We start from the raw sequence: 23,511 nt of genomic DNA on the forward strand, positions 1-23,511 counted from the left end.
ATGCAAGCACGCACGCACGCGCACACGCACACGCACACGCACGCACACACGCACATACAGCAAAGTAAAGGTCTCATGAAAGTTTTGTGAGGGGAACTTTATGGATAGAATATGTAGGCTACAGAAAACGCCCCCGCTGAATCCAGGTGAGAACTTTTAGCAATTAAATCCACTTCAGCATGAGAGAGGTAGATTCAAAGTAGGAGTATGTCAAATAAGTATTTTAAGCATTGTGCGCATCAATGCATGGTTTGTACAAAAGGGAGTGGAAATAATATTGCACTGTTTAATATATTGTACAGTCCTTGCAGGTAGCAGACATAAATGCTAATCATATCTATGGAGTGAATTTAGATGGCATCGGATAGGTTGTTAATCACATGAAGGTCTGTATAAACCTAACTCTCTATCTTCTTGATTTTCTCTCTTTCATCCATCTGTTACTCCAGTCTGGCATTAATTCCATTTGCGTCCTCTGTACACTGTATATCAAACTAGTAAATCTTCTAAGTCTCTCTACACATGAAGAGCATCTGTTAAATACCTACTGTAATTAAATCATTGTTTTAATGGATTTGGTGACACCTGTGGTGACTGGTGGTCACCATAGGCTGGCTTATTAGCCGATGGCTCGTAAGACACCGGCTGGGCAGCCGTAGCATAGTGGGTACCCACATGGAAAGAACCTATATGCGTCATATATGTTTGTAATATATGACCGCATACATAAAATTGGCACCTTTCCTATATGTATATGTACATATATGTACATATATGTGCATATATGTACATATATGTGTGCATATATGTGCATATATGTGCATATATGTACATATATATATAGGAAAGGTGCCAATTTTATGTATGTAACATATAGGTACATATGACCTGTATTTAACATATAGGTACATATATGACCTGTATGTACCTATATCTACATATATGCAATGAAACATAATTATATGATACCTATATCACCTATAAAATAGGTGAAATAGGTGATAAGTTTGTTTTACATGTACACATTAATCAAATCCAATAGAAACCCAAATGTAGAACTTTAACACTTTATTTAAACAAGGTATAATATGCAAACATGAAACATTATGGCTTTTAAAGTGGCAAACAGCTGGATAAAAAATATATATATAAAATTAAATTAAATTAAGCTCCGGGACATGGTTAACACTCCTTTTCCCCTGCCAGGCTTTTGGAAATGCCAAAACCCTGAAGAATGACAACTCAAGTCGCTTTGGGAAGTACATGGACATCCAGTTTGACCACCAGGTTAAATTAAATTACTCCAGTTTGTAATTACCTGTACAACCCAGACCCAAGAGAATAGACAGACAGAAGTTAGTTACTCATCATTGATGTTTTATTAATGAACAAACATAGCAGGCAGCTTTAACAGTATATAAAAAAACAAAAATGTATTGGCATCAAAATTTACATAAAAGTTGAAAGGACCACTTCACCACTTTTCATACAATTAGTACTCACTAATGTTCATGATAAAATACTACCATTTTTTTCTACTCTGTCTGTGTCTCATAGGAGGGCTGTGGGTAGTTCAGAAACCCATCCACCAGTGACATCATCGTTTGGCCGTTTTTTTTTATTAAAAAAACACATTTAGATTTGTATTATCGTGAGAACGATGGCTTCCATTATTGCATTGCAACTTTTCACAAATATTATTATGAATAGTAAGTTACAGTTTCTATTAGCTTGAATTCAACATTGATGATGTCACTGGTGGACAGGTTTCTGAACTGCCCACAACCCTCCTATGAGACAGACCGAGTAGGAAAAAAAGGGTAGTATTTTATCATGAACATTAGTGAGGACCAATTTTATGAAAGCCGGTTGAAAAGTGGTCCTTTAAGTGCAAAAGTGCATCATGTTTAACATTTTGCATGTGTAATAAACAAATGGCCACAACCAAAACAGTGCTTTTTTTTAACATAGTGTTGTTCGTCGACTAAAACTAAGACGAAAAATGTTCTACCTTTTTCCACTGACAAACTAAATAAAAGCTATGACGACTAAATGTACTGACAATTTCGTCAACAAATAACTAGACTAAAATGTTAGGAAGGGACTAGTGGACAAAAATCTGCTGCCAAAAACACTGGGGAGTACCTAGTCCTTTGCAGCACGGCTTCGGCACTTATTGGTCATGGCTTTCTTCAAGCCCTCTGCAGTGAAAACATTTGTCCATGATGCCAGAGAGGAACACCGCAAGACGTAGTCTGCAGACAGAGAAGATGACATGACACAAGTCAGTCAACATGGGTTTCCCCCGGTTAAATATATACATTTTAAAGACTATATGACTCTCTACAGACTGAGCACAGCATAGCCACAGATGAGGCCAACCTGGTTCAGAGTGTACTGTACGTCCCACCAGCGCAACATGTTGGAACCTGCATTTCTTTACTGCACAAAGGCAGCCAAATTGCCCAATGATAATGTATTGGTGACATCATAAATTGAGAATATAATTTACAAAACCAAGATTTGTCAAGGATCAAGTGTATTTATATGTCCTAAGCTGGGCCTTTTACAGCAGATAATAAAAGCCCTAAAAACACAATACAGTAACACAGACATGTGTATACATTGTCACAAGATACCCCCCACAATCTTTCTAGCCCCCTTAAAAGAGAATTCCATGCTAGAATGCTTTCTTACCTTTCTATGTAGTTGTTACGTCCCCACCAAAGAGGTCCAGGTGTTTTTGTGCAAAAACTCCTTATTGCCTATTTCCCCTACCATAGGCCCTCAATGAATTGCATTGAATGGAATGGGAATTGAATGGGGCTATGGGGTGTTGTGCTAATTCGCTTATTTCCATCGAAATAAGTAGTAAAGTGTGCCGCTTGGGATATTATTTACATTATGAAAAGAGAATATATACAAAAATAATAATACTTTTGAGCAAAAGAAATAAGCGAATTAGCACAACACCCCATAGCCCATTCAATGCAATTCATTTAGGGCTCATGGTAGGGGAAATAGCCAATAAGGAGCTTTTGCACAAAATAACACCTGGACCTCTTTGGTGTGTACTTAAAAACTACAAAGAAAGGTAAGAAAGCCTTTTAGTATGGAATTCTCCTTTAAGGGCATTTTTCTGTCTAATACCTAGATTACCATACCAGCAAATGGCAGCAAAGTAGATGACAGATTCAATGAAGGCTCTATATCATTGATTTGTTTACCTGAAACCTGGCTAACTTCCTTAAACAGAAAAGGCACTGCTGGCCTTTCTTGCAAACAATTTCAGTATTGGAATCGAATTTCAGACGATTGTCGATTATGGTCCCAAGATATCTATAAGTGGTTACCAACTCCACTGACTGGCCATCTATAACACTACTCTGAGGAACTAGTGGTGTGACAAATACTTACTGAACAGTGCATCCCCCTTCGCCTCATCTAGTTTGTTCTTCCCCTCTGGGATGACACCATGCTTTCCGTATACGACGGCATTGCGGCACTCCTCATGGGTGAAGAACACCTCGAACAACGCGTGGAATAGCCTCTTGCAGTCCTTCCTGGCACGCTGGTGTATGGCTGCCAGCTGCACAGAGGAAATCAACTGTCCACAGCCTGTGAATAGAGAGCAAGCAATTAACAAACTGCATTTTAAGACATCAGTTTTGCACTTGTAAGGCTCAGCTACATTGACCCCTTTCTGCGCTCAGTGCACCATGAAAACAGACAACTGTGACCTTCTGAAAACTTCACTATCTAGTTGCAGCTCACAACACGGATCACTCGCTACCAAGAACGTCAGGTTCAGTGTGAAATGTATGGCAAACGTATACATCCATACCTGGATATAGCTCCTGCTGCCCGAGACTGGACACTCCAGACTCTAGGTCACCGACCAGGGTGATAAAGCCCTTCAGTGCGTCTAGTTGCTCAGAGCTTAGAACAAAGACAAAAAAATCTGAGTCTACTGAGTGTATTTGTAAAACAATAAGATTGAGTACTGTTCTATATAGCTCTACAGTATATTCTGATAGCAGTCATTGATGAGTATTTGTTCAGTAGCAGGGGTCGATTTCCCAGTAAACAGAAAACAGTTTTATTTTGGGATACCAAAGTTTTCCAGTCATGTCAGAGAACTCACAAAAGAGGTACAGGATAAAGTAAAGTTTCAAGTGAGACAAAGAAATTAGCAGACAACTGAAAACTGCAACATTACAGGCAATAAAACTTACTGATACTGGAGAGCACAGTGGTTATCCTCCTCAACTGGAGCTGGTGCTTCTCCACCTCAGACCGACAAGAGTCGCAAGGCTGCCACCCTTGACCCTCTGGTATGCTCTGGTCAGATGGATTTGGTTGACCTAGAAAGATTGAAAGTCAAAAACTGTAAAGAAAAGTTTAAAAAAAAAAAGTAGAATGCAAAACTCATCTATGAATCCTGAATTTGAAGGACAACAGTGCAAGTCTGCTGACACTTAGCTGAGGAACCACACCTTCTACTGGAGCATCACTGGACGGAGATGGAGGTTGCAGTACACTGGGTGTTTCTTGGTTCCACTGATCCAAGTCCATATATGTAGCTGCATACGGCTGTGCAGAAAAGAGAAAAGGCCCTTAATTGTACTAGGTCAAAAATCATCAAAACTATAGGCTACTATACAAGCTCATAGCGCAGCACCGAGTGCTGTGCTACGAGCTTGTAGGTCTAAATGGGTTAAATCTAAAGAAAACATACCTCATCAACAGGTCAGCAGGCCTGTGTAGAAGAGGCTGGAGGGTATGGCTGTAGATCGGGGTAAAAGGTATCACAATGTTGCAGAGACATAGAAAAGTAACCTTAGTTTGTAGTCTGTCAAAGATCTTTAAAAAATAGCTATGCCTTTATGCAATGCATTGTGGATTTTAGATAGAAAACCCCTTAAGACAGTGTTCTGAACTTCTGACCACTTCTTTACTTCTGAACAACTCCTAAAATCAGAGCCTGAGATAGAGATCTAAAAAAAACTAAATAAGTAATAAAACTCTACTAAAATATGACCATGACAATGTCATTCACGTAGTGGGGAAGAGAATGGTCCAAATGTTTTGCACATAACTTACACTCAAAGCCAATCGAAGTCCATCAATTGCTTCAGGAGGGAGGAGACAGGAGGACAAACCCACTTTTCTGGCTGAGCAGCTTTGTTGTTTGGTGCCACCGCCAATGGGTTGATCCCAACGAAACATCTGAAATCACAAAACAAAAAATGGAAAAGGTGCACTCACAGCCGTTCTACAAGAGAGCACATCATTCGAGTTACACATGATGGTTCTACTTAAAGCAGAAAGTTACCTTTGAATGAATTCCAGTGTGTAACAGGCGTGCTCCTCCTGGTGCACCAAAGTTGTAATAACTGGAAAAGCTGCCATTCCAGCCAGGAAGTTGATCTGTGGAGCCACAACGACCGACCTCAATGCTCAGCATCCATTGTGTAGCTGTGAGAACTTCACCTAAAGATAATTTGACATATATGGTTTGCATGTTAACAGTGTTTGTCTGTTGCTTTCCACATAACAATAGACTGTTAAACTAAAACATGACCTCGATATAGTCTCCGTATTTGCAATGCTTTAAAACAAATTAGAAAAAAACAGTAAAAAGTGTGCAGACTAAACTCAGTGTTAATTTAACTGTCTTAAGCAGGGGTCTTCAACAGGGGGTCCGGGACCCCTAGGGGGTCCTCAGAATTACTACAAGGGGTCAGAATTACTACAGGGGGTCCGCCAAATCTTTGTGTGATATGATTATATGTTAATTTAACTGTCTTAAGCAGGGGTCTTCAACAGGGGGTCCGGGACCCCTAGGGGGTCCTCAGAATTACTACAGGGGGTCCGCCAAATCTTTGTGTGATATGATTATTTATTTTACCTTAACCACTTGAACCTTAGCATCCCTTTTCTGAGGAGAACTTTAGCCAAAAATAGCAGATCTACAAGCTCACAACGCCTCACGCTGCATTTAGGGAAAGAGAGTACACATGATCCATTCAATGGAATGAATGGATCCTTATGACCAGGGGTCTTCAACGTTTTCAGGCCATGGACCCCCTAGCTGAGAGAGAGATGAAGCAGGGACCCCCTCTATATTGTATAAAATTGTGTTTCAGATTCAACTTTTTTTGTTTACTTGGTCTGCTCTTTTTCCCTCTTTGCCAAAAATAGCTGATCTACAAGCTCACAACGCCTCACGCTGCAAGGCGTTGTGAGCTTGTAGATCAGCTATTTTTGGCAAAGAGGGAAAAAGAGCAGACCAAGTAAACAAAAAAAGTTGAATCTGAAACACAATTTTATACAATATAGAGGGGGTCCCTGCTTCATCTCTCTCTCAGCTAGGGGGTCCATGGCCTGAAAACGTTGAAGACCCCTGGTCATAAGGATCCATTCATTCCATTGAATGGATCATGTGTACTCTCTTTCCCTAAATGAAATGATTTTACTTTGTACTGTAGATTCAAAACAAAATTCATAGATATAATAATTATAATAATAATAATAATAATAATAATAATAATAATGATAACTAGAAAAAGTGCTCCTCGGAGCACAACTCTCCGCCAGAAGACTTGTGTTGGTTCGAAGGTCGCGAAGGTCGCTATCCCTCTTGTATATGTAAGTGTCCTATCCATCCTGTCTGGGTAAGTGTCCTCTTCCGTTCATTCTGTGTAAGTGTCCTATCCCTCCTGTCCTATCCGTCCTGTCTATGTAAGTGTCATATCCCTCCTGTCTATATAAGTGTCCTATCTGTCCTATCTGTCCAATAAGACAGATAGTTCCCGTCTTACCTCACTCTGACAGTGGCGGAGACACTGTCAGAGTGATGCCATGTATATATAGGCCCGGTGGCGTCACTAGCCAATCAGATCACAGTATTTCACGTGTCACGTGAGGCTTGACCAATCGGTGTGTCATGTTTAGAAAGTGAAAACGCAGTGATAACAATACTCTCCTGGCGGAGAGTAATGAATTGCAGTTAAAACAAATGAGGCCAACATTAGCTCTCACTGATGTGGTCTGATTTATACCTGAAATAAACAATGACATCATGCACCACATGGAAACTAATATGCTAATGCCATGTCTAAGACTGTGTTGCACGCCCCCAAAAAACTGATCTAAAAGCTCACAATGCGTCGCTGTGAGCTTGTAGATCAGTGATGTTTGGGCATGCAACACAGTCTTACGACGAAACATATACAGTAGAAGCTTTAGAAAGAAGCCGGTGGTCTGTATAACCCCCTGTATTATGACAGTCATGACGAAACTTCAACCTGGTGTTTGCACGTTCTCCATGTAAAGCCCTACATCTACATTAACGTTCAGATTTCAAATATAAAGTGCTTACCCCATGGCCACGGATGTTACAATTCACTTCGGGTCGGTGTAAGTACCCGTATATTCCGGATTGTTAAAAGACAAAACATTTTAATCCGATTGGTGGCCATTTTGTCATAGAGTTATAATGTAACAGAGTGCAGTACTCCTCCCAACCGATAGGGTCAAGTAGTTGAAAGCCTACAGAAATACGGAGAAAATGGCCATCGATCGAATTAAAATGCTTTTTATTGAACAATACAGACGATACGGGTATTGCTGAGTGCCCGAGTAGACTTGTAACATCCATGAACATAGAGTAAGCACTTTATATTTAAAATCTGAACGTTTATGCAGATGTACAGGTTGTAAATGGAGAAAGTGCAAAACACAGGTTGAAGTTCGGCCGTGACGCTCGTGACGGACGAGCGTCGTGTGATCCATAGCTAATACATGACAACTGCACACCGTTTACGATACTAACAAGTTGGATAACACTTTAATTCCATAAACTAATTAAACTTACCTGTTATCTGGTAGAGTAGAAGTACGGAAGCAACTGGTTTGTAAATAAATGTTCGCTTAGCCGACGGTTAGTTAGTTCCGTGTCTCGCGCTACCGGTTCAAAACTGATAAGCTCCGCCTTGAGCAGCTGCGTGACGTAACTGTAGGTCTGGTCAGGTTCTCAACCTGTGGGTCAGGACCCCCAGGGGGATCCCCACATGATTGGGGGGATCTGTAGGTGGCAGTGACAGTGAAGTGACAATTTAAGTAACCCTTTTAATACCTAAAAAAAATACTGCATCAAAAGTAATCAACAAACTATACAAAAAAAATGGTAAAACGTTGGCCAAATTGTCAAATGATATAAGAAAGAGGCAAAAATAGCCCATCGACTCAAGGCGTTGTGAGCTTGTAGATCAGCTATTTTCAAAATATTGATCTGTGGAACGGAGTCAAACTAAATGCCTCAACTCCAACATTACAAGTGCATATCAGGCTTGGGGGTCCCCAGTTCAAATATGATTATTTTGGGGGGTTGTGGCCTGAAAAGGTTGAGAACCAGTGAAGTAACAGGATGGCACTCGGACATCTGCACACCTCAATGTAAAATTGGCAATTTTGTCCAAAATGTTAAAAAATGAAATATTTGGAAAATGTTTTAAAACAAAGCATACATGATTAGAACATTCTTAAACATTTGACAATTAAGGTCTAATATTTCTATAATTGCTAGAAATTGCTAGAAAACCTGTATAGCAGTCATTTTGGGGCATAAACAAGAAGTTGAAGGATAAAATTAATAACAATAAAAATAACTGATAATGATGATGATGTTCACATCATGTAAAACATTTGTTAAATTGTTGTGCCTTTTGTTTTTAAACCCTGTAGCACTTTGTTATTTCCAAAAATGTAAAGTGCATTATAAATAAAATGTATTATTATTATTATTATTATTATTACTCTCCGCAGGAGAGTATTGTTTTCACTTTCTAAATATGACACACCGATTGGTCAAGCCTCACGTGACACGTGACAATACGGTGAAATACTGTATAAATACATGGCGTCACTTTGACAGTGTCATGCCACTGTCAAAGTGAGGTAAGACAGGAACCATCACGAAATGGCTGCATGGCTGATACATAATTGGCAGATAGGACAGATAGGACACTTATATAGACAGGAGGGATATGACACTTACACAGATGGATAGGACACGTACAGTACACAGACAGGACAGATAGGACACTTATACAGACAGGACGGATAGGACACTTATACAGACAGGACGGATAGGACACTTATACAGACAGGACGGATAGAACACTTACACAGACAGGAGGGATATGACACTTACACAGACAGGACGGATAGGACACTTACAGTATACAGACAGGACGGATAGGACACTTACAGTATACAGACAGGACGGATAGGACACTTATACAGACAGGACGGATAGAACACTTACACAGACAGGAGGGATATGACACTTACACAGACAGGACGGATAGGACACTTACAGTATACAGACAGGACGGATAGGACACTTACAGTATACAGACAGGACGGATAGGACACTTATACAGACAGGACGGATAGGACACTTACACAGACAGGAGGGATAGGACACTTACATAGACAGGACGGATAGGACACTTATACAGACAAGACGGATAGGACACTTATACAGACAGGACGGATCGGACACTTATACAGACAGGATGGATAGGACAGTTAGAACATAAGAATTAGAACATTCCCAACATTCCCAACACAAGTCTGGTAAGAGTGAGGTAAGACAGGAACAATCACGAAATGGTTGAGAAATGGCGGATACTGTAACAATTGGATAGGACACTTACACAGACAGGATGGATAGGACACTTACACAGACAGGACGGATAGGACACTTACATAGACAAGACGGATAGGACACTTATACAGACAGGAGGGATAGGACACTTATACAGACAGGACGCATAGTACACTTATACAGATAGAACATTCCCAACATTCCCAACACAAGTCTTCTCAACACAAGCACTTTTTCTAGTTATTATTATTATTATCATTATTATGTATACTTTACATTACTGTAAAACTAACTTCTACAGTTAGATTATAACCTGACTGTAATTTCTACATTATGTTACTGTGTAAAAATGCAGTAAGTTTCTGTAATGATTTTTTTTCCATAATAAGTTACTGTAAATTTTTACTGTAGAGATTACAGAAATGTGTTACAGTGTAGATAGATAGATAGATAGATAGATAGATAGATAGATAGATAGATAGATAGATAGATAGATATCTCCTTTATTTTGCCTCACATCTCATTTATGGCTTAAGAAACAAATGAGCCAGAGATGAGAGCTCAAACTTGGATTATGCTTTCCTCTGGGTACATATTAAGAAGCTATATAGGAGACTTATATGTCCTGTATAATGAATATATAGAGCCTATATATGGATAAAGAAGCTATATAGGAGACCTATATGGCTTGTAGTATCAACATATATGACCTATATGAGGGTATAAACAAGCTATATAGGAGACCTATATACCCTGTATATGCACATATATGCACCTGATTTTGACCTATATGTGAGATATATGCAGCCTATATGGAGCTTATACCAGGCATATATGTGGTATATATGCACATATATGCGCATATATGATCCTTATATGTAGCATATAGGTTACATATAGTTGCATATATGGAACATATAGATTCTTTCCATGTGGGTAAGGAGGCTGTCTGGTAATCAAAAGGTCACCGGCTTCCCTCCCAGCCCCGGTCTATATGTGGAAGTGTCCCTGAGCAAGACACTTACCCCTAACTGCCCCCCCCCCCCCCCCCCCCCCCTCCCGATCACTCTTCTTTAGACTCTTTTCTTGCACATTTGACATGCAACATTTCCTATGTGTGCATGCATCATTTCCTGTCCTGTGTACATTAAATTAGCATATTTGCTGGTAATGGCAGACACCATCAGAACCAATGACAGCATGTATAGGACTGCTCACAGAACATTGATTGAATGGCTATATTGCCCATATACAAATGTATAATATTTAAATACATTAAAGTATGATCACAACATTGTTTTTATTATAATTTCTTTCACAAAAGCATGCAGCATTGCTAGTTCGTAGAGCACACTGGAAGAAGGTGCAATATGCTCAATGGAGATGAGAAACTCTGGGATTGGATGAAAGAGACAAGAAGAGAAGGGGGTTTAGAGGGTGATAGATGGTGAGGACACAAAGCATGCAGGTGGGCTTAGGGAAGAGGGGGTTCGGTTGCTGAGAAGTGATGTGAGGCAGGAGGAAGCAAGACAAAGTAGAAGGGCTGATAACAGTGGTGGACAGCAGCTAAGTACATTTACTTGAGTACTGTACTTAATTACAGTTTTTTTTTTTTCACTTCACTGAGTATTTGTATTTTGGGGTACTTGACTTTCACTCCACTACATTTCAAAAACAAATATTGTAATTTTGTCTCTACGACATATCTAAGGAAGAAAGTACAATTTTATTAGTACTTTAACTCAAGTACAAATTTGACTGAGCAACTTTTACTTACCGAAGGCACTTTCTTTTTTATGGTTGATTACTTTTCATGCAGTAATGGTCTTATTCTTATATGTTTTGAGGAATCCTTAAATTGTCACTTGTGTGACCTAAACAGAGGATATTAGTCATGGCCAGACTAATATCACTGCGTGGATATTAGTCTGGAACTTTGGTGTGGTAGATTCATTTCCAAGGGGCGGTTACAAACAGATTCAAACGTCACAGCAAAGAAATGTCCCACTTTGAATAGTGGGCTCTGATTGGTCGCCCACAACTCTGGGGTGAGCAAAATGTAATTCAAACCGAGGAGTGCCAGACCAATCTACCCAGGGCTATTTTTGTTTAGCCTGTGGCAGATTCGTCTGGTTTCCAGGCTATAGTCCCGACCCACAGTTTGAGAACCACTGGCTTAGAGGGACGACGGGGTTGGGTTGCTGAGAGGCGATGTGAGGCAATAAGGGGAAGCAGAGGGAGAGTAGAAGGGATGGTATGATGGATAGAGAGCACAGTGAAATGAGGCAGAGGTTGGCTCAAAGGTTAGCCACAGAGACATGGGGTTAGACGGTGAGGAGAGGGAGAAGCGGCGAGAAGCGGAGTGGAGGGGAAGAAGAGAGAGAGAGAGAGAGAGAGAGAAAGAGAGAGAGATAGAGAATGATGGATGGATGGAAGTTGCTGAAGTGGAGACATGAGGCTTAGTGGTGATGGATGGAGCAGTAGCCTCCAGACCCTGTACACCTCCCTGGGTCCCCATGGAACCCAACCTGTTACTGTGTGTGTGTGTGTGTGTGTGTGTGTGTGTGTGTGTGTGTGTGTGTGTGTGTGTGTGTGTGTGTGTGTGTGTGTGTGTGTGTGTGTGTGTGTGTGTGTGTGTGCGTGCGTGTATACACTCTTGTACACTGATATCCTGATGTATATGTGCGCATGTGTTTGTGTGTGTTGAGAATGTAACGGGAACAACGGTGTGCATACAGTGTGTGTTTTTGTGAACGCAAGCATTTACGTATACCCATGCATGTGCTTTGATGTACGCAAGATGGAAGGAGGGTGCGTGAGGTATAGGTTGTTTAAGAATTTGTGTGTTAGCTTTTAAGCAATCTGGGAACCCATTGTCAAATAAAAAGGAAAAACAGCGCCCTCTGCTGTTTTTCACTTTTGCATTTGGCTCTGGGGGGGGGGGGGGATTAACTGGATACATGCTCACTGGAAACCGGGGTTTGGACATGCCTTCAGCCCTTTACTTCCGGTGTGCCGCCTATGTTTTCATTCCCACAAACAATATTTCTCCACGGAACACTAACACCATTTCTCCCAAAGAACATGGATCGTTTTGGTTATAAGCCCACTTGTTTCTATGATGAAAGAACAAGTTAAAATGTTACTAACTTTCCGTGGTATTGTCGGCTCCGAGGACGCTATTGTTAAATGAGTTTCGGTTTGTTTCCAGTGGGAAGCAAGCCGTACACATGTAAAACCCCACCCACTTTATTTGATTGGGTAAAGCGCGGCCTGCTTCCTGATCTGAAGGTACGCCCACTTGTAGCCAATGTGCATAGGTTCTCAACGCGGCTCCCGAAAAATTCAAGCGCAGCTATGAATCTGTTCTTGAGAGATTAGCTTTTAAGTGAGAGGCTGTGTGTGTGTGTGTGTGTGTGTGTGTGTGTGTGTGTGTGTGTGTGTGTGTGTGTGTGTGTGTGTGTGTGTGTGTGTGTGTGTGTGTGTGTGTGTGTGTGTGTGTGTGTGTGTGTGTGTGTGTGTGTGTGTGTGTGTGTGTGTGTGTGTGTGTGTGCGTGCGTGCGTGCGTGTGTGTGCCATGCCATGTACAGTACCATCCCTGTGTCCATGTGGGAGCTCTATGAAGTGTGGAGGTCGGGCCCTTTCAAGCCAAATATCACTGTAGTCACTACTGACTACTGGAGACATGAACGAGAAGAACATCTGGCTCATACCCGTGCCGTTCACATCCCAAACACACACATACCTTAACCCATTCAGTCCGGGAACGCATCTGTTTCATTTTAGATTTTAGCTATAACCATTATTTTATGCTTTGGCTATTAAAAAAATGTCCTTGACATGAAAAGGTTTGAGAACCACTTATATAGCAACATATCCGCCTCAGGCCTTAATGGGTTAAGAACACGGGCAAATACGTAACAGAGGTTGCTAGTTCAAATCCCTGACACTGGCACGCCTAGGTATGATGGTAAAGGTCATTCTATCGGGGGAGAGCAGAGGAGAGGAGAGGAGAGGAGATAAGGAGAGGAGAGGATCTCAGTCTCACCTGGGAGAGAACAGGTCCTGTTTTAAAATGGCAGGGGTGGAAAAAGAGATAAGCTGTGCCTGGGGGAAATCGTCAACAGGCAAAGGAAACTGCAAGAACTGGGGAGGAGAGGGTCCAAGATAATATAGCAAAATATATCAAATTTGGGGGAGGAAAGAGGGTGGTTATTTCAAATGAATATCATTAGGGGTAGCAGGGGGCAATTTGTGAGACCGACTGAAAGAAGTCAAAGAGTACATAACAGACAGACAGACAGACAGACAGACAGACAGACAGACACAGAGAGAGACGGACGGACGGCTGGCGGAAGGACGGACGGACGGACGGACGGACGGACGGATGGACGGACGGACACACAGACAGAGAGAGAGAGTCAAAAAGCAGGCCTGTCTTATAGCTTGGTGAGCGTAGACATCTGATGGAGATGAATGTGTTGGATGGGTGGGCGCTGGGAGGCAGAGGTCCAGACTGGGAGTGTGTGAGCTGGATGCATGATTGATGGAAGAGGTAAGAGAGGGTAACGAACGACGAGAGAAAGGCCAGATAGGGGTGAGAGGAGTGTTGAGAGGTTCACCATTATGAGTGTAGTCTAACACTTAGCAACCAGCGATGAGGACGGAGCTGGACGGATGGCTCAGGGTGGCTGAAAGAGCGGCGGCACTGTGAGAAAGTGAAGGAAAAAAATAAGAAACAGGCTAAGATGGAAGGACTGAAAAGAATCCTGCATGGGTTTGAAATGAAAAGCCGGCTAGGGTTCATACAACCCTAGTTTACAACCAACAGTAGCAAGGTTGTAAACTAGGTTCCAAAACTTGAGTCACCTTCTGCTACAGCAACACTAAGATGTTGTTCATTAATGAAGTCAACCAAACGTAGCTTGAGGATGGATGCACACACACACACACACACACACACACACACACACACACACACACACACACACACACACACACACACACACACACACACACACACACACACACACCACACACACGCACCTTTTCCTCTAGCGGTGAGATAAGCAGTAATGAGCTCAGCTGGCTGCTTCTGCACACCTCTCAGCGTTACAGAATCGTATATCTCCACTACCACCTTCTTCTGTCCATTCTCTTATCTTCTGGCCTCTCACCTCTATTACTCTTTCACGATTCCTCTCTCCTTCCTTATTCCCACCCATCCCTTGCTCCCTCTTTGGGCCTTTGAACCTCTATCCATCTCTATCTATCATTCCCACGTTACCCTTTTTTTCAATCTTTGATAATAATTCTTTCAGTCTGGCAGGTCACAATATAACATTTCTCAGATGACCCGTGTGTGTGTGTGTGTGTGTGTGTGTGTGTGTGTGTGTGTGTGTGTGTGTGTGTGTGTGTGTGTGTGTAAACAAACCTTTTACATCCTCAAACTACTATGTCAAATTAATTGAACTGCTTCCACTAATCTATCTAACTATATTGAAATAGCCTGGGTGGCCTCAGGGGCACCGATTTGTGTCCGCGCTCGCGGGTGCGCAACACACGTGCATGCGCGGCCAGTCCGTGCAGCGCACGTGCGAAAAATTTCGGGTAATATCCGGGTTTGTTACCTTTTTAGGGGGGTTTTGTTACTTTAATGCGGTTAATTTGGTTAATTTGGTACCAAAAATGTTCTCCATGAAGTGAAGATGTCGGTGTTTTTTTCATTTTCTTTTTTTGTGATGAGTTTGTCATGGGTGCTCTTCATTTCCCCTGGGTGCTTTAGCCCCGAAGCACCCGCAGTATCGGCGCCCTTGGGTGGCCTGACGGTAGATGGTGTCCGTCACAAACATAATGTCTGACTTGCGAGGCTTACGGTTGCTCTGATCCGCAACAAACTTGTCACAAACACTGTCCCGGGTCTGCCATAAGAATAGTCACACCAGGGACCACGTTGTACCACCCTTGTTGTTGGTATGTATTGTTGTGTTATTGTTATGCTATGTTGGTTAATTGAATACATAGGACCACAATGGAAACAAGTCCCCAGGGCTTTTTTTGTGTTATCCTCTCAGCCTAAATGTCTGACTGTACCTTGTGCTGTTGATATTTCTGAGTCTGACTAATGAAGTATTCAATCAATCAATCAAAGCTTACTGTGTCAGGGCCCCCAGGGGCTATGTACAGTACATTGTTGAGGTGCACCGTTGCTCCGATCCACACCAAACACTGTTCAGAGGTCTTGCATGAGTATTTCACACCAAATAACCTAAATTTCACCAATATGGGCCCTGAAAATCTAGTTTTGACAAAAGCAGAGTGAGGAAAAACATAAATCAACTGGGTGCTCTGCACAACAGTACGTACTGTAACAAAAACTTTCAATTTAGATTTCCTGAAGCCTCTCATCAGACTGCAATCTCTCCATTTCCTTATCAGCTGCTCTTGTATTCAAACTTACTATATTTTCCTACCTTTTTTATTTTAGCCCTTACATATTCCTTTTTTCTCCATCATCATTCTGTCCCGTCAGTTCTCTCGCTCCTTCCCCTCCTCCCCTCTCCCACAGTGGCAGCTGAGAGTTTGTGGTTATTTTTCAGGCAGTGGCCCATAAGATTGGACTGTCATAATCTATGGCGCTGAGTTATAAGTGTTTCTAATCCAAACCTGGGGACAGGGTCATTTTTCCTCTACCCTACCCATCTCTTTCTTCCCCTCTACTCCCTCCTTCACTCTCCTTTTCCATTCTCATTCTTCCTGCCATTCCCAGTCGTTCATTCATTTCACTCGTCCCAAAACTCCTATTAATAACTGTCACTCAAGTGTCATCTCTCTAAACACGTTTTGGCTGTAAATTAACATAAACAGTGCTTTGTGCTAGAATGACGCAAGTGCTCACTGTTACGATTGCAACAAATTACCACAAGTTGGATTTTCTGCACAGCAAAATCCTGAGTGTAAAATTCTCTGAAAAAAACAACAATTAAAGTCTATTTTTACAATTTCAGGGTTAAATTAACGCTCAGGATTAGATTTTACAGGTTACTTGTAGTATCAGTATCTCAAGCAATGCATGGGATAGAACTGTCAAAATAAGGCCAAATACACAGCCATGACCACAGAAGAAACAGTAATGCCTAATTGGCTGTATACTGCGTCGTACAATGGTTTCCCAAACCAGAATAGATACATCTACAAGCTCAAAATTAGTCGCAACACTTTGTGACTGTGAGTTTGTAGATCGGCTATTATTTGCCACAAGACACCATCTTACGACTAAGTATAACTCAGGCTTAAGATACTTCAGTGATCCTTTACTGAACAATCTCCCCCCTGCAGCACGCGGCAGGAACATAACGACTGCAGCTCACACCAGCCTCTATCCCAGAATCCTTTTTGTAGGTCTTAACCACTTAAGCCCTCTATCAGTAGTAAAACAGACCAACTGTACTTTTCTGCAAAAAATAACCAATCTACAAGCTCACAATGTGTCGCAACGCAAGCTTGTAGATCTGCTGTTTTTGGCCTCTGGCTAATGCTCACCCCCAAAATATGGATGCTGGGGGATCAAGTGGTTAATGAGGTGGGATGAGCTGCAGCCATGTGTCTTGATCAGATATAACCATCTCCCTCATTCAAGGCGTGGGAGTTTGACAGACGACCTGTCAAACTGGCAGAACGACGCTGCTTTGCAGGGGTGGCGCATGGCATGGGTGATCCCTGTCACACAAGGCATCCAGGAACGACAAACCACAATATGGGCCCAGTTTCACCTGTGAGATTGTCTGTATGGTATCACTTATAGTAGCTGGCTGGCCACTCGACAGGGACCATTAGCAGGAAAAGGACAGCGCAGTGCTGCGCACTCTGCCAAATAATATGATGCGTGTGTGTGTGTGTGTGTGTGTGTGTGTGTGTGTGTGTGTGTGTGTGTGTGTGTGTGTGTGTGTGTGTGTGTGTTTGTGCGCGTGCGTGTGTGCATGTGTGTGAGAGAGAGAGAGAGAGAGAGAGAGAGAGAGAGAGAGAGAGAGAGAGAGAGAGAGAGAGAGAGAGAGAGAGAGAGAGAGAGAGAGAGAGAGAGAGAGAGAGAGAGAGAGAGGATAATTCAGTCATTAACTGTCCAAACATGATGAGACCACTTGGCTAACTGCTTCACTCTCAAAACACCCTTTTTGTCCCCTGAATACCCTTGGCTCATGCTTGCCACCCTTTCCCCCTCTCTCTCGCATACACACACACACACACACACACACACACACACACACACACACACACACACACACACACACACACACACACACACACGCATGCATGCACAAGGCCAGTGAGTTTTCAACTCATTTAACTTGATCAGTTCATTAAAAAGATGAAGCGTGCTCTCCCTAATGGGCACTTGAGCTGCAACATGGGAGAGCAGATTGCCTCCCTTGCCTGCTAAATAATTAGACTGTGGTGGGGTGGGGGGTGATGGGAATGGAAGAAGGGGGGTTGAATGGGGGGGGGGGGGGGGGGGGGTGGAAGTGGAGAGATAGAGAAGGAGAAGGAGAGGGAAGAACATGATAAAACAATCTCTTCTGTCCAGGGGGATTTTGGAAGACATCTGGTCTATATGCACGTGTGTCTCTGCATGCATGCGTGTGTGTGTGTGTGTGTGTGTGTGTGTGTGTGTGTGTGTGTGTGTGTGTGTGTGTGTGTGTGTGTGTGTGTGTGTGTGTGTGTGTGTGTGTGTGTGTGTTCTTGTATATGTGTAACTCTGAGGGTTGACCAACGGGAGTGAGACTGCACTTTTACAAAGCATCTTCAAGTCACACTAAAGATACGACATGGACCAAACACTTTGGGTGAATAGAGGAGAGAGAGAGAGAGAGAGAGAGAGAGAGAGAGAGAGAGAGAGAGAGAGAGAGAGAGACCATCTCCCTTTCTTTCGTCGGAATCGTCGTCATCCTGCACCTTCTCTATTATTGAGTGAATTTAAGACACTATTATTGTCTTGTCATTATTTGAGCTTCAATTATGTCTCTGTCAAGAGATATCTGCAAAACAGATGTCCTTCAATGTCCCTGGGGAACAAAACTAAATAAAAAATAACTTAAATTTCTTTTTAAATGTCCTCAGGATTCAATTTTGGGTTTTTATTCTGTCCACTCATCTTCGGGGAGATAGCAGTAAAGATATGGAGGCAGGGGAACTGGCCAGTATATCATCAGGAGGAAGGGTAGACATAACAACGGCAAGGCAGTAGATCTTAGATCCTTAAGAATCAGGCAGCTCAGCGAGCGTGCACGCATATGCTGCACAGACAAACACAAGCACTCATACACTACCTCACGTGCACATGCAAATAAACATGCAGAAATGCTTACATCTACGTACATGAGCATGCAAACACACCACCCCACACAAACAGCCATTCTCTCTCTCTCTCTCTCTCTCTCTCTCTCTCTCTCTCTCTCTCTCTCTCTCCTTTCTCAGTATATTCTCTGTCAAACCCAGACTGACAGTGATAAGACCACAAGCTAAATCATAACTTCAATGGACCCAGACATCGAAATACCTTGCCCCCTATTACACCCTGTCAGATCAACATGATTTTGGAGGGCCCAAATCCTACTTAACACATATCTAACATCGGCTTTCACCACTGCAATCACCCACCCTCTGTCCTCCATAGAAAGAAACCAAACAGGGTTTCACATTTTTAATTGAGCTTGGTCGAAATATGAGATTTACTTATCCCATCATGTTAACACATTTGGATACCTCAAGGTTTGAGACTCTGTGACACTGACACGGTGCCAGAGACAATTTCAAGTGTCTCTGGCACCAGGCCGGCTATGGACAGACCCAGAGGAAAAATCTGCTTCTCATTTTAATCTCAGATGCTTCTCTTGAGCAACCAGCTTTTATTTCTCATTTGAAGATCACTTAAAGATCACCTATGGATTTTATGGCTCCTAACTTGAATACTAGGATCCGTAAGCGAGACATAGGGGGAGACAGCGGTATATACATTAGAGCTGTATTTGAGAGATAGATGAGGAATAGACAAGATACAATAAGAGCTGTATTTGGGAGATAAATGAGACATGGGCGAGATACATTAAAAGCTGTATTTGAGAGATACATGAGACATAGGCGAGATACATTAAGAGCTGTATTTGAGTGATAAATGAGGCATAGGTGAGATCTCCCTATTGGCTTTGTTAAGTCTCTTTAGCTTCTCATTGAGACATACATTAGCAATAATTGAGATTTAATTTCCCATTTCTCATTGAGGTATAAATGAGTGAACATGCTAATAAATATTTAAAAAACAGCATTAATTGTGGCAAAAACACATTTATTGAAGTATCCACAAACAGCAGGCAGCTTTAACATATATTTATATGTACAAAAACAAAAATGTATTGGCATCAATTTACATAAAAGTTGAAACTTAGGTATACTGGGAGTGGGGAGACTAAAACTAAGACGAAAAATGTTCTACCTTTTTCCACTGACAAACTAAATGGAAACTAAATAAAAGCTATGATGACTAAATATACTGACAATTTCGTCAACAAATAACTAGACTAAAATGTTAGGAAGGGACTAGTGGACAAGCGATCTAGTATATGTCATCTTACAATTAGTTGCATGCTGAAAATTGCAGATCTACAAGCTCACGTGTTGCGGTGCAACGTGTTGTGAGCTTGTAGATTGGCTATTTTCAGCAAGTGTAAAAACAGTCATTACGACGGCATCAAGGCCCGACAAAATACATTTTTAGTCGACTAAATCAACTGTAGATTTAGTCGACTAAAATCTTATGACATTTAGTTGACTAAAACTAGACTAACACTAAAACATTCCAGGTGACTAAACTAAGTGAAAACTATTCAAGAGACTAATGACTAAAACTAAAATCTGCTGCCAAAAACACTGGGGAGTACATAGTCCTTTGCAGCACGGCTTCGGCACTTGTTGGTCATGGCTTTCTTCAAGCCCTCTTCACTGAAACCATTGGTCCATGATGCCAGAGAGGAACACCGCAAGACGTAGTCTGCAGACAGAGAATGACATGACACAAGTCAGTCAACATGGGTTTCCCCCGGTTAAATATATACATTTTAAAGACTATATGACTCTACAGACTGAGCACAGCATAGCCACAGACGAGGCCAACCTGGTTCAGAGTGTACTGTACGTCCCACCAGCGCAACATGTTGGAACATGCATTTTTTTTACTGCACAAAGGCAGCCAAATTGCCCAATGATAATGTATTGGTGACATCATAAATTGAGAGAATATAATTTACAAAACCAAGATTTGTCAAGGATCAAGTATATTTATATGTCCCAAGCTGGGCCTTTCACAGCAGATAATAAACGCCCTAAAACACAATACAGTAAGACAGACATGTGTATATTGTCACAAGATACCCCCAACAATCTTTTTAGCCCCCTTAAAAGGAGAATTCCATGCTAGAATGCTTTCTTACCTTTCTTTGTAGTTGTTACGTCCCCACCAAAGAGGTCCAGGTGTTTATTTTGTGCAAAAACTCCTTATTGCCTATTTCCCCTACCGTAGGCCCTCAATGAATTGCATTGAATGGAATGGGAATTGAATGGGGCTATGGGGTGTTGTGCTAATTCGCTTATTTCCATCGAAATAAGTAGTAAAGTGTGCCGCTTGGGATATTATTTACATTATGGAAAGAGGATATATACAAAAATAATAATAATTTTGAGCAAAAGAAATAAGCGAATTAGCACAACACCCCATAGCCCCATTCAATGCAATTCATTTAGGGCTCATGGTAGGGTAAATAAGGCCAATAAGGAGCTTTTGCACAAAATAACACCTGGACCTCTTTGGTGTGTACTTAACAACTACAAAGAAAGGTAAGAAAGCCTTTTAGTATGGAATTCTCCTTTAAGGGCATTTTTCTGTCTAATACCTAGATTATCATACCAGCAAATAGCAGCAAAGTATATGACAGATTCAATGAAGGCTCTATATCATTGATTTGTTTACCTGAAACCTGGCTAACTTCCTTAAACAGAAAAGGCACTGCTGGCCTTTCTTGCAAACAATTTCAGTATTGGAATCGAATTTCAGACGATTGTCGATTATGGTCCCAAGATATCTATAAGTGGTTACCAACTCCACTGACTGGCCATCTATAACACTACTCTGAGGAACTAGTGGTGTGACAAATACTTACTGAACAGTGCATCCCTCTTCGCCTCATCCAGTTTGTTCTTCCCCTCTGGGATGACACCATGCTTTCCGCATATGACGGCATTGCGGCACTCCTCATGGGTGAAGAACACCTCGAACAACGCGTGGAATAGCCTCTTGCAGTCCTTCCTGGCACGCTGGTGTATGGCTGCCAGCTGCACAGAGGAAATCAACTGTCCACAGCCTGTGAATAGAGAGCGAGCAATTAACCAACTGCATTTTAAGACATCAGTTTTGCACTTGTAAGGCTCAGCTACATTGACCCCTTTCTGCGCTCAGTGCACCATGAAAACAGACAACTGTGACCTTCTGAAAACTTCACTATCTAGTTGCAGCTCACAACACGGATCACTCGCTACCAAGAACGTCAGGTTCAGTGTGAAATGTATGGCAAACGTAAACATCCATACCTGGATATAGCTCCTGCTGCCCGAGACTGGACACTCCAGACTCTAGGTCACCAGGGTGATAAAGCCCTTCAGTGCGTCTAGTTGCTCAGAGCCTAGAACAAAGACAAAAAAATCTGAGTCTACTGAGTGTATTTGTAAAACAATAAGATTGAGTACTGTTCTATATAGCTCTACAGTATATTCTGATAGCAGTCATTGATGAGTATTTGTTCAGTAGCAGGGGTCGATCTCCCCTGCTCTTCAGTAAACAGAAAATGTAGGGATATTTTGGGATACCAAAGTTTTCCAGTCATGTCAGAGAACTCACAAAAGAGGTACAGGATAAAGTAAAGTTTCAAGTGAGACAAAGACATTAGCAGACAACTGAAAACTGCAACATTACAGGCAATAAAACTTACTGATACTGGAGAGCACAGTGGTTATCCTCCTCAACTGGAGCTGGAGCTTCTCCACCTCAAACCGACAAGAGTCGCAAGGCTGCCACCCTTGACCCTCTGGTATGCTCTGGTCCGATGGATTTGGTTGACCTGGAAAGATTGAAAGCACGTCAAAAACTGTAAAGAAAAGTAAAAAAAAAAAAAAAAAAAGTAGAATGCAAAACTCATCTATGAATCCTGAATTTGAAGGACAACAGTGCCAAGTCTGCTGACACTTAGCTGAGGAACCACACCTTCTACTGGAGCATCACTGGACGGAGATGGAGGTTGCAGTACACTGGGTGTTTCTTGGTTCCACTGATCCAAGTCCATATATGTAGCTGCATACGGCTGTGCAGAAAAGAGAAAAGGCCCTTAATTGTACTTGGTCAAAAATCATCAAAACTATAGGCTACTATACAAGCTCATAGCGCAGCACCGAGTGCTGTGCTCCGAGCTTGTAGGTCTAAATGGGTTAAGAAAGACATACCTCATCAACAGGTCGGCAGGCCTGTGTAGAAGAGGCTGGAGGGTATGGCTGTAGATCGGGGTAAAAGGTATCACAAGGTTGCAGAGACATAGAAAAGTAACCTTAGTTTGTAGTCTGTCAAAGATCTTTAAAAAATAGCTATGCCTTTATGCAATGCATTGTGGATTTTAGATAGACCAATCAAAAGCAATGTGGAATGTAATACAAGTCACAAATAAATTCAATCTAAAGAAAACATACCTCTTCAACAGGTCGACAGGCCTGTGTAGAGGCCGGAGGGCATGGCTGTAGACCAT

At 41.9% G+C, this 23,511-nt stretch overlaps 1 protein-coding gene across 1 annotated transcript; it reads right to left on the reverse strand.

The window, feature by feature from the left end:
- Window positions 1-2,018: 2,018 nt before the first annotated feature.
- On the reverse strand, window positions 2,019-23,511 carry LOC311054857 (uncharacterized protein; the record flags this gene model as incomplete). Its single annotated transcript, XM_084070855.1, has 9 exons — window positions 2,019-2,255; window positions 3,418-3,618; window positions 3,845-3,939; window positions 4,235-4,364; window positions 21,883-22,083; window positions 22,708-22,836; window positions 22,980-22,996; window positions 23,216-23,263; window positions 23,456-23,511. 9 exons carry the CDS (start codon window positions 23,509-23,511, stop codon window positions 2,146-2,148), a joined length of 987 nt encoding a protein of 328 aa, XP_083926981.1. The 3' UTR covers window positions 2,019-2,145.

Source organism: Gymnoscopelus microlampas, assembly GCF_963454915.1.
Source record: "Gymnoscopelus microlampas genome assembly, chromosome: 2".
Lineage (NCBI taxonomy): Eukaryota > Metazoa > Chordata > Actinopteri > Myctophiformes > Myctophidae > Gymnoscopelus > Gymnoscopelus microlampas.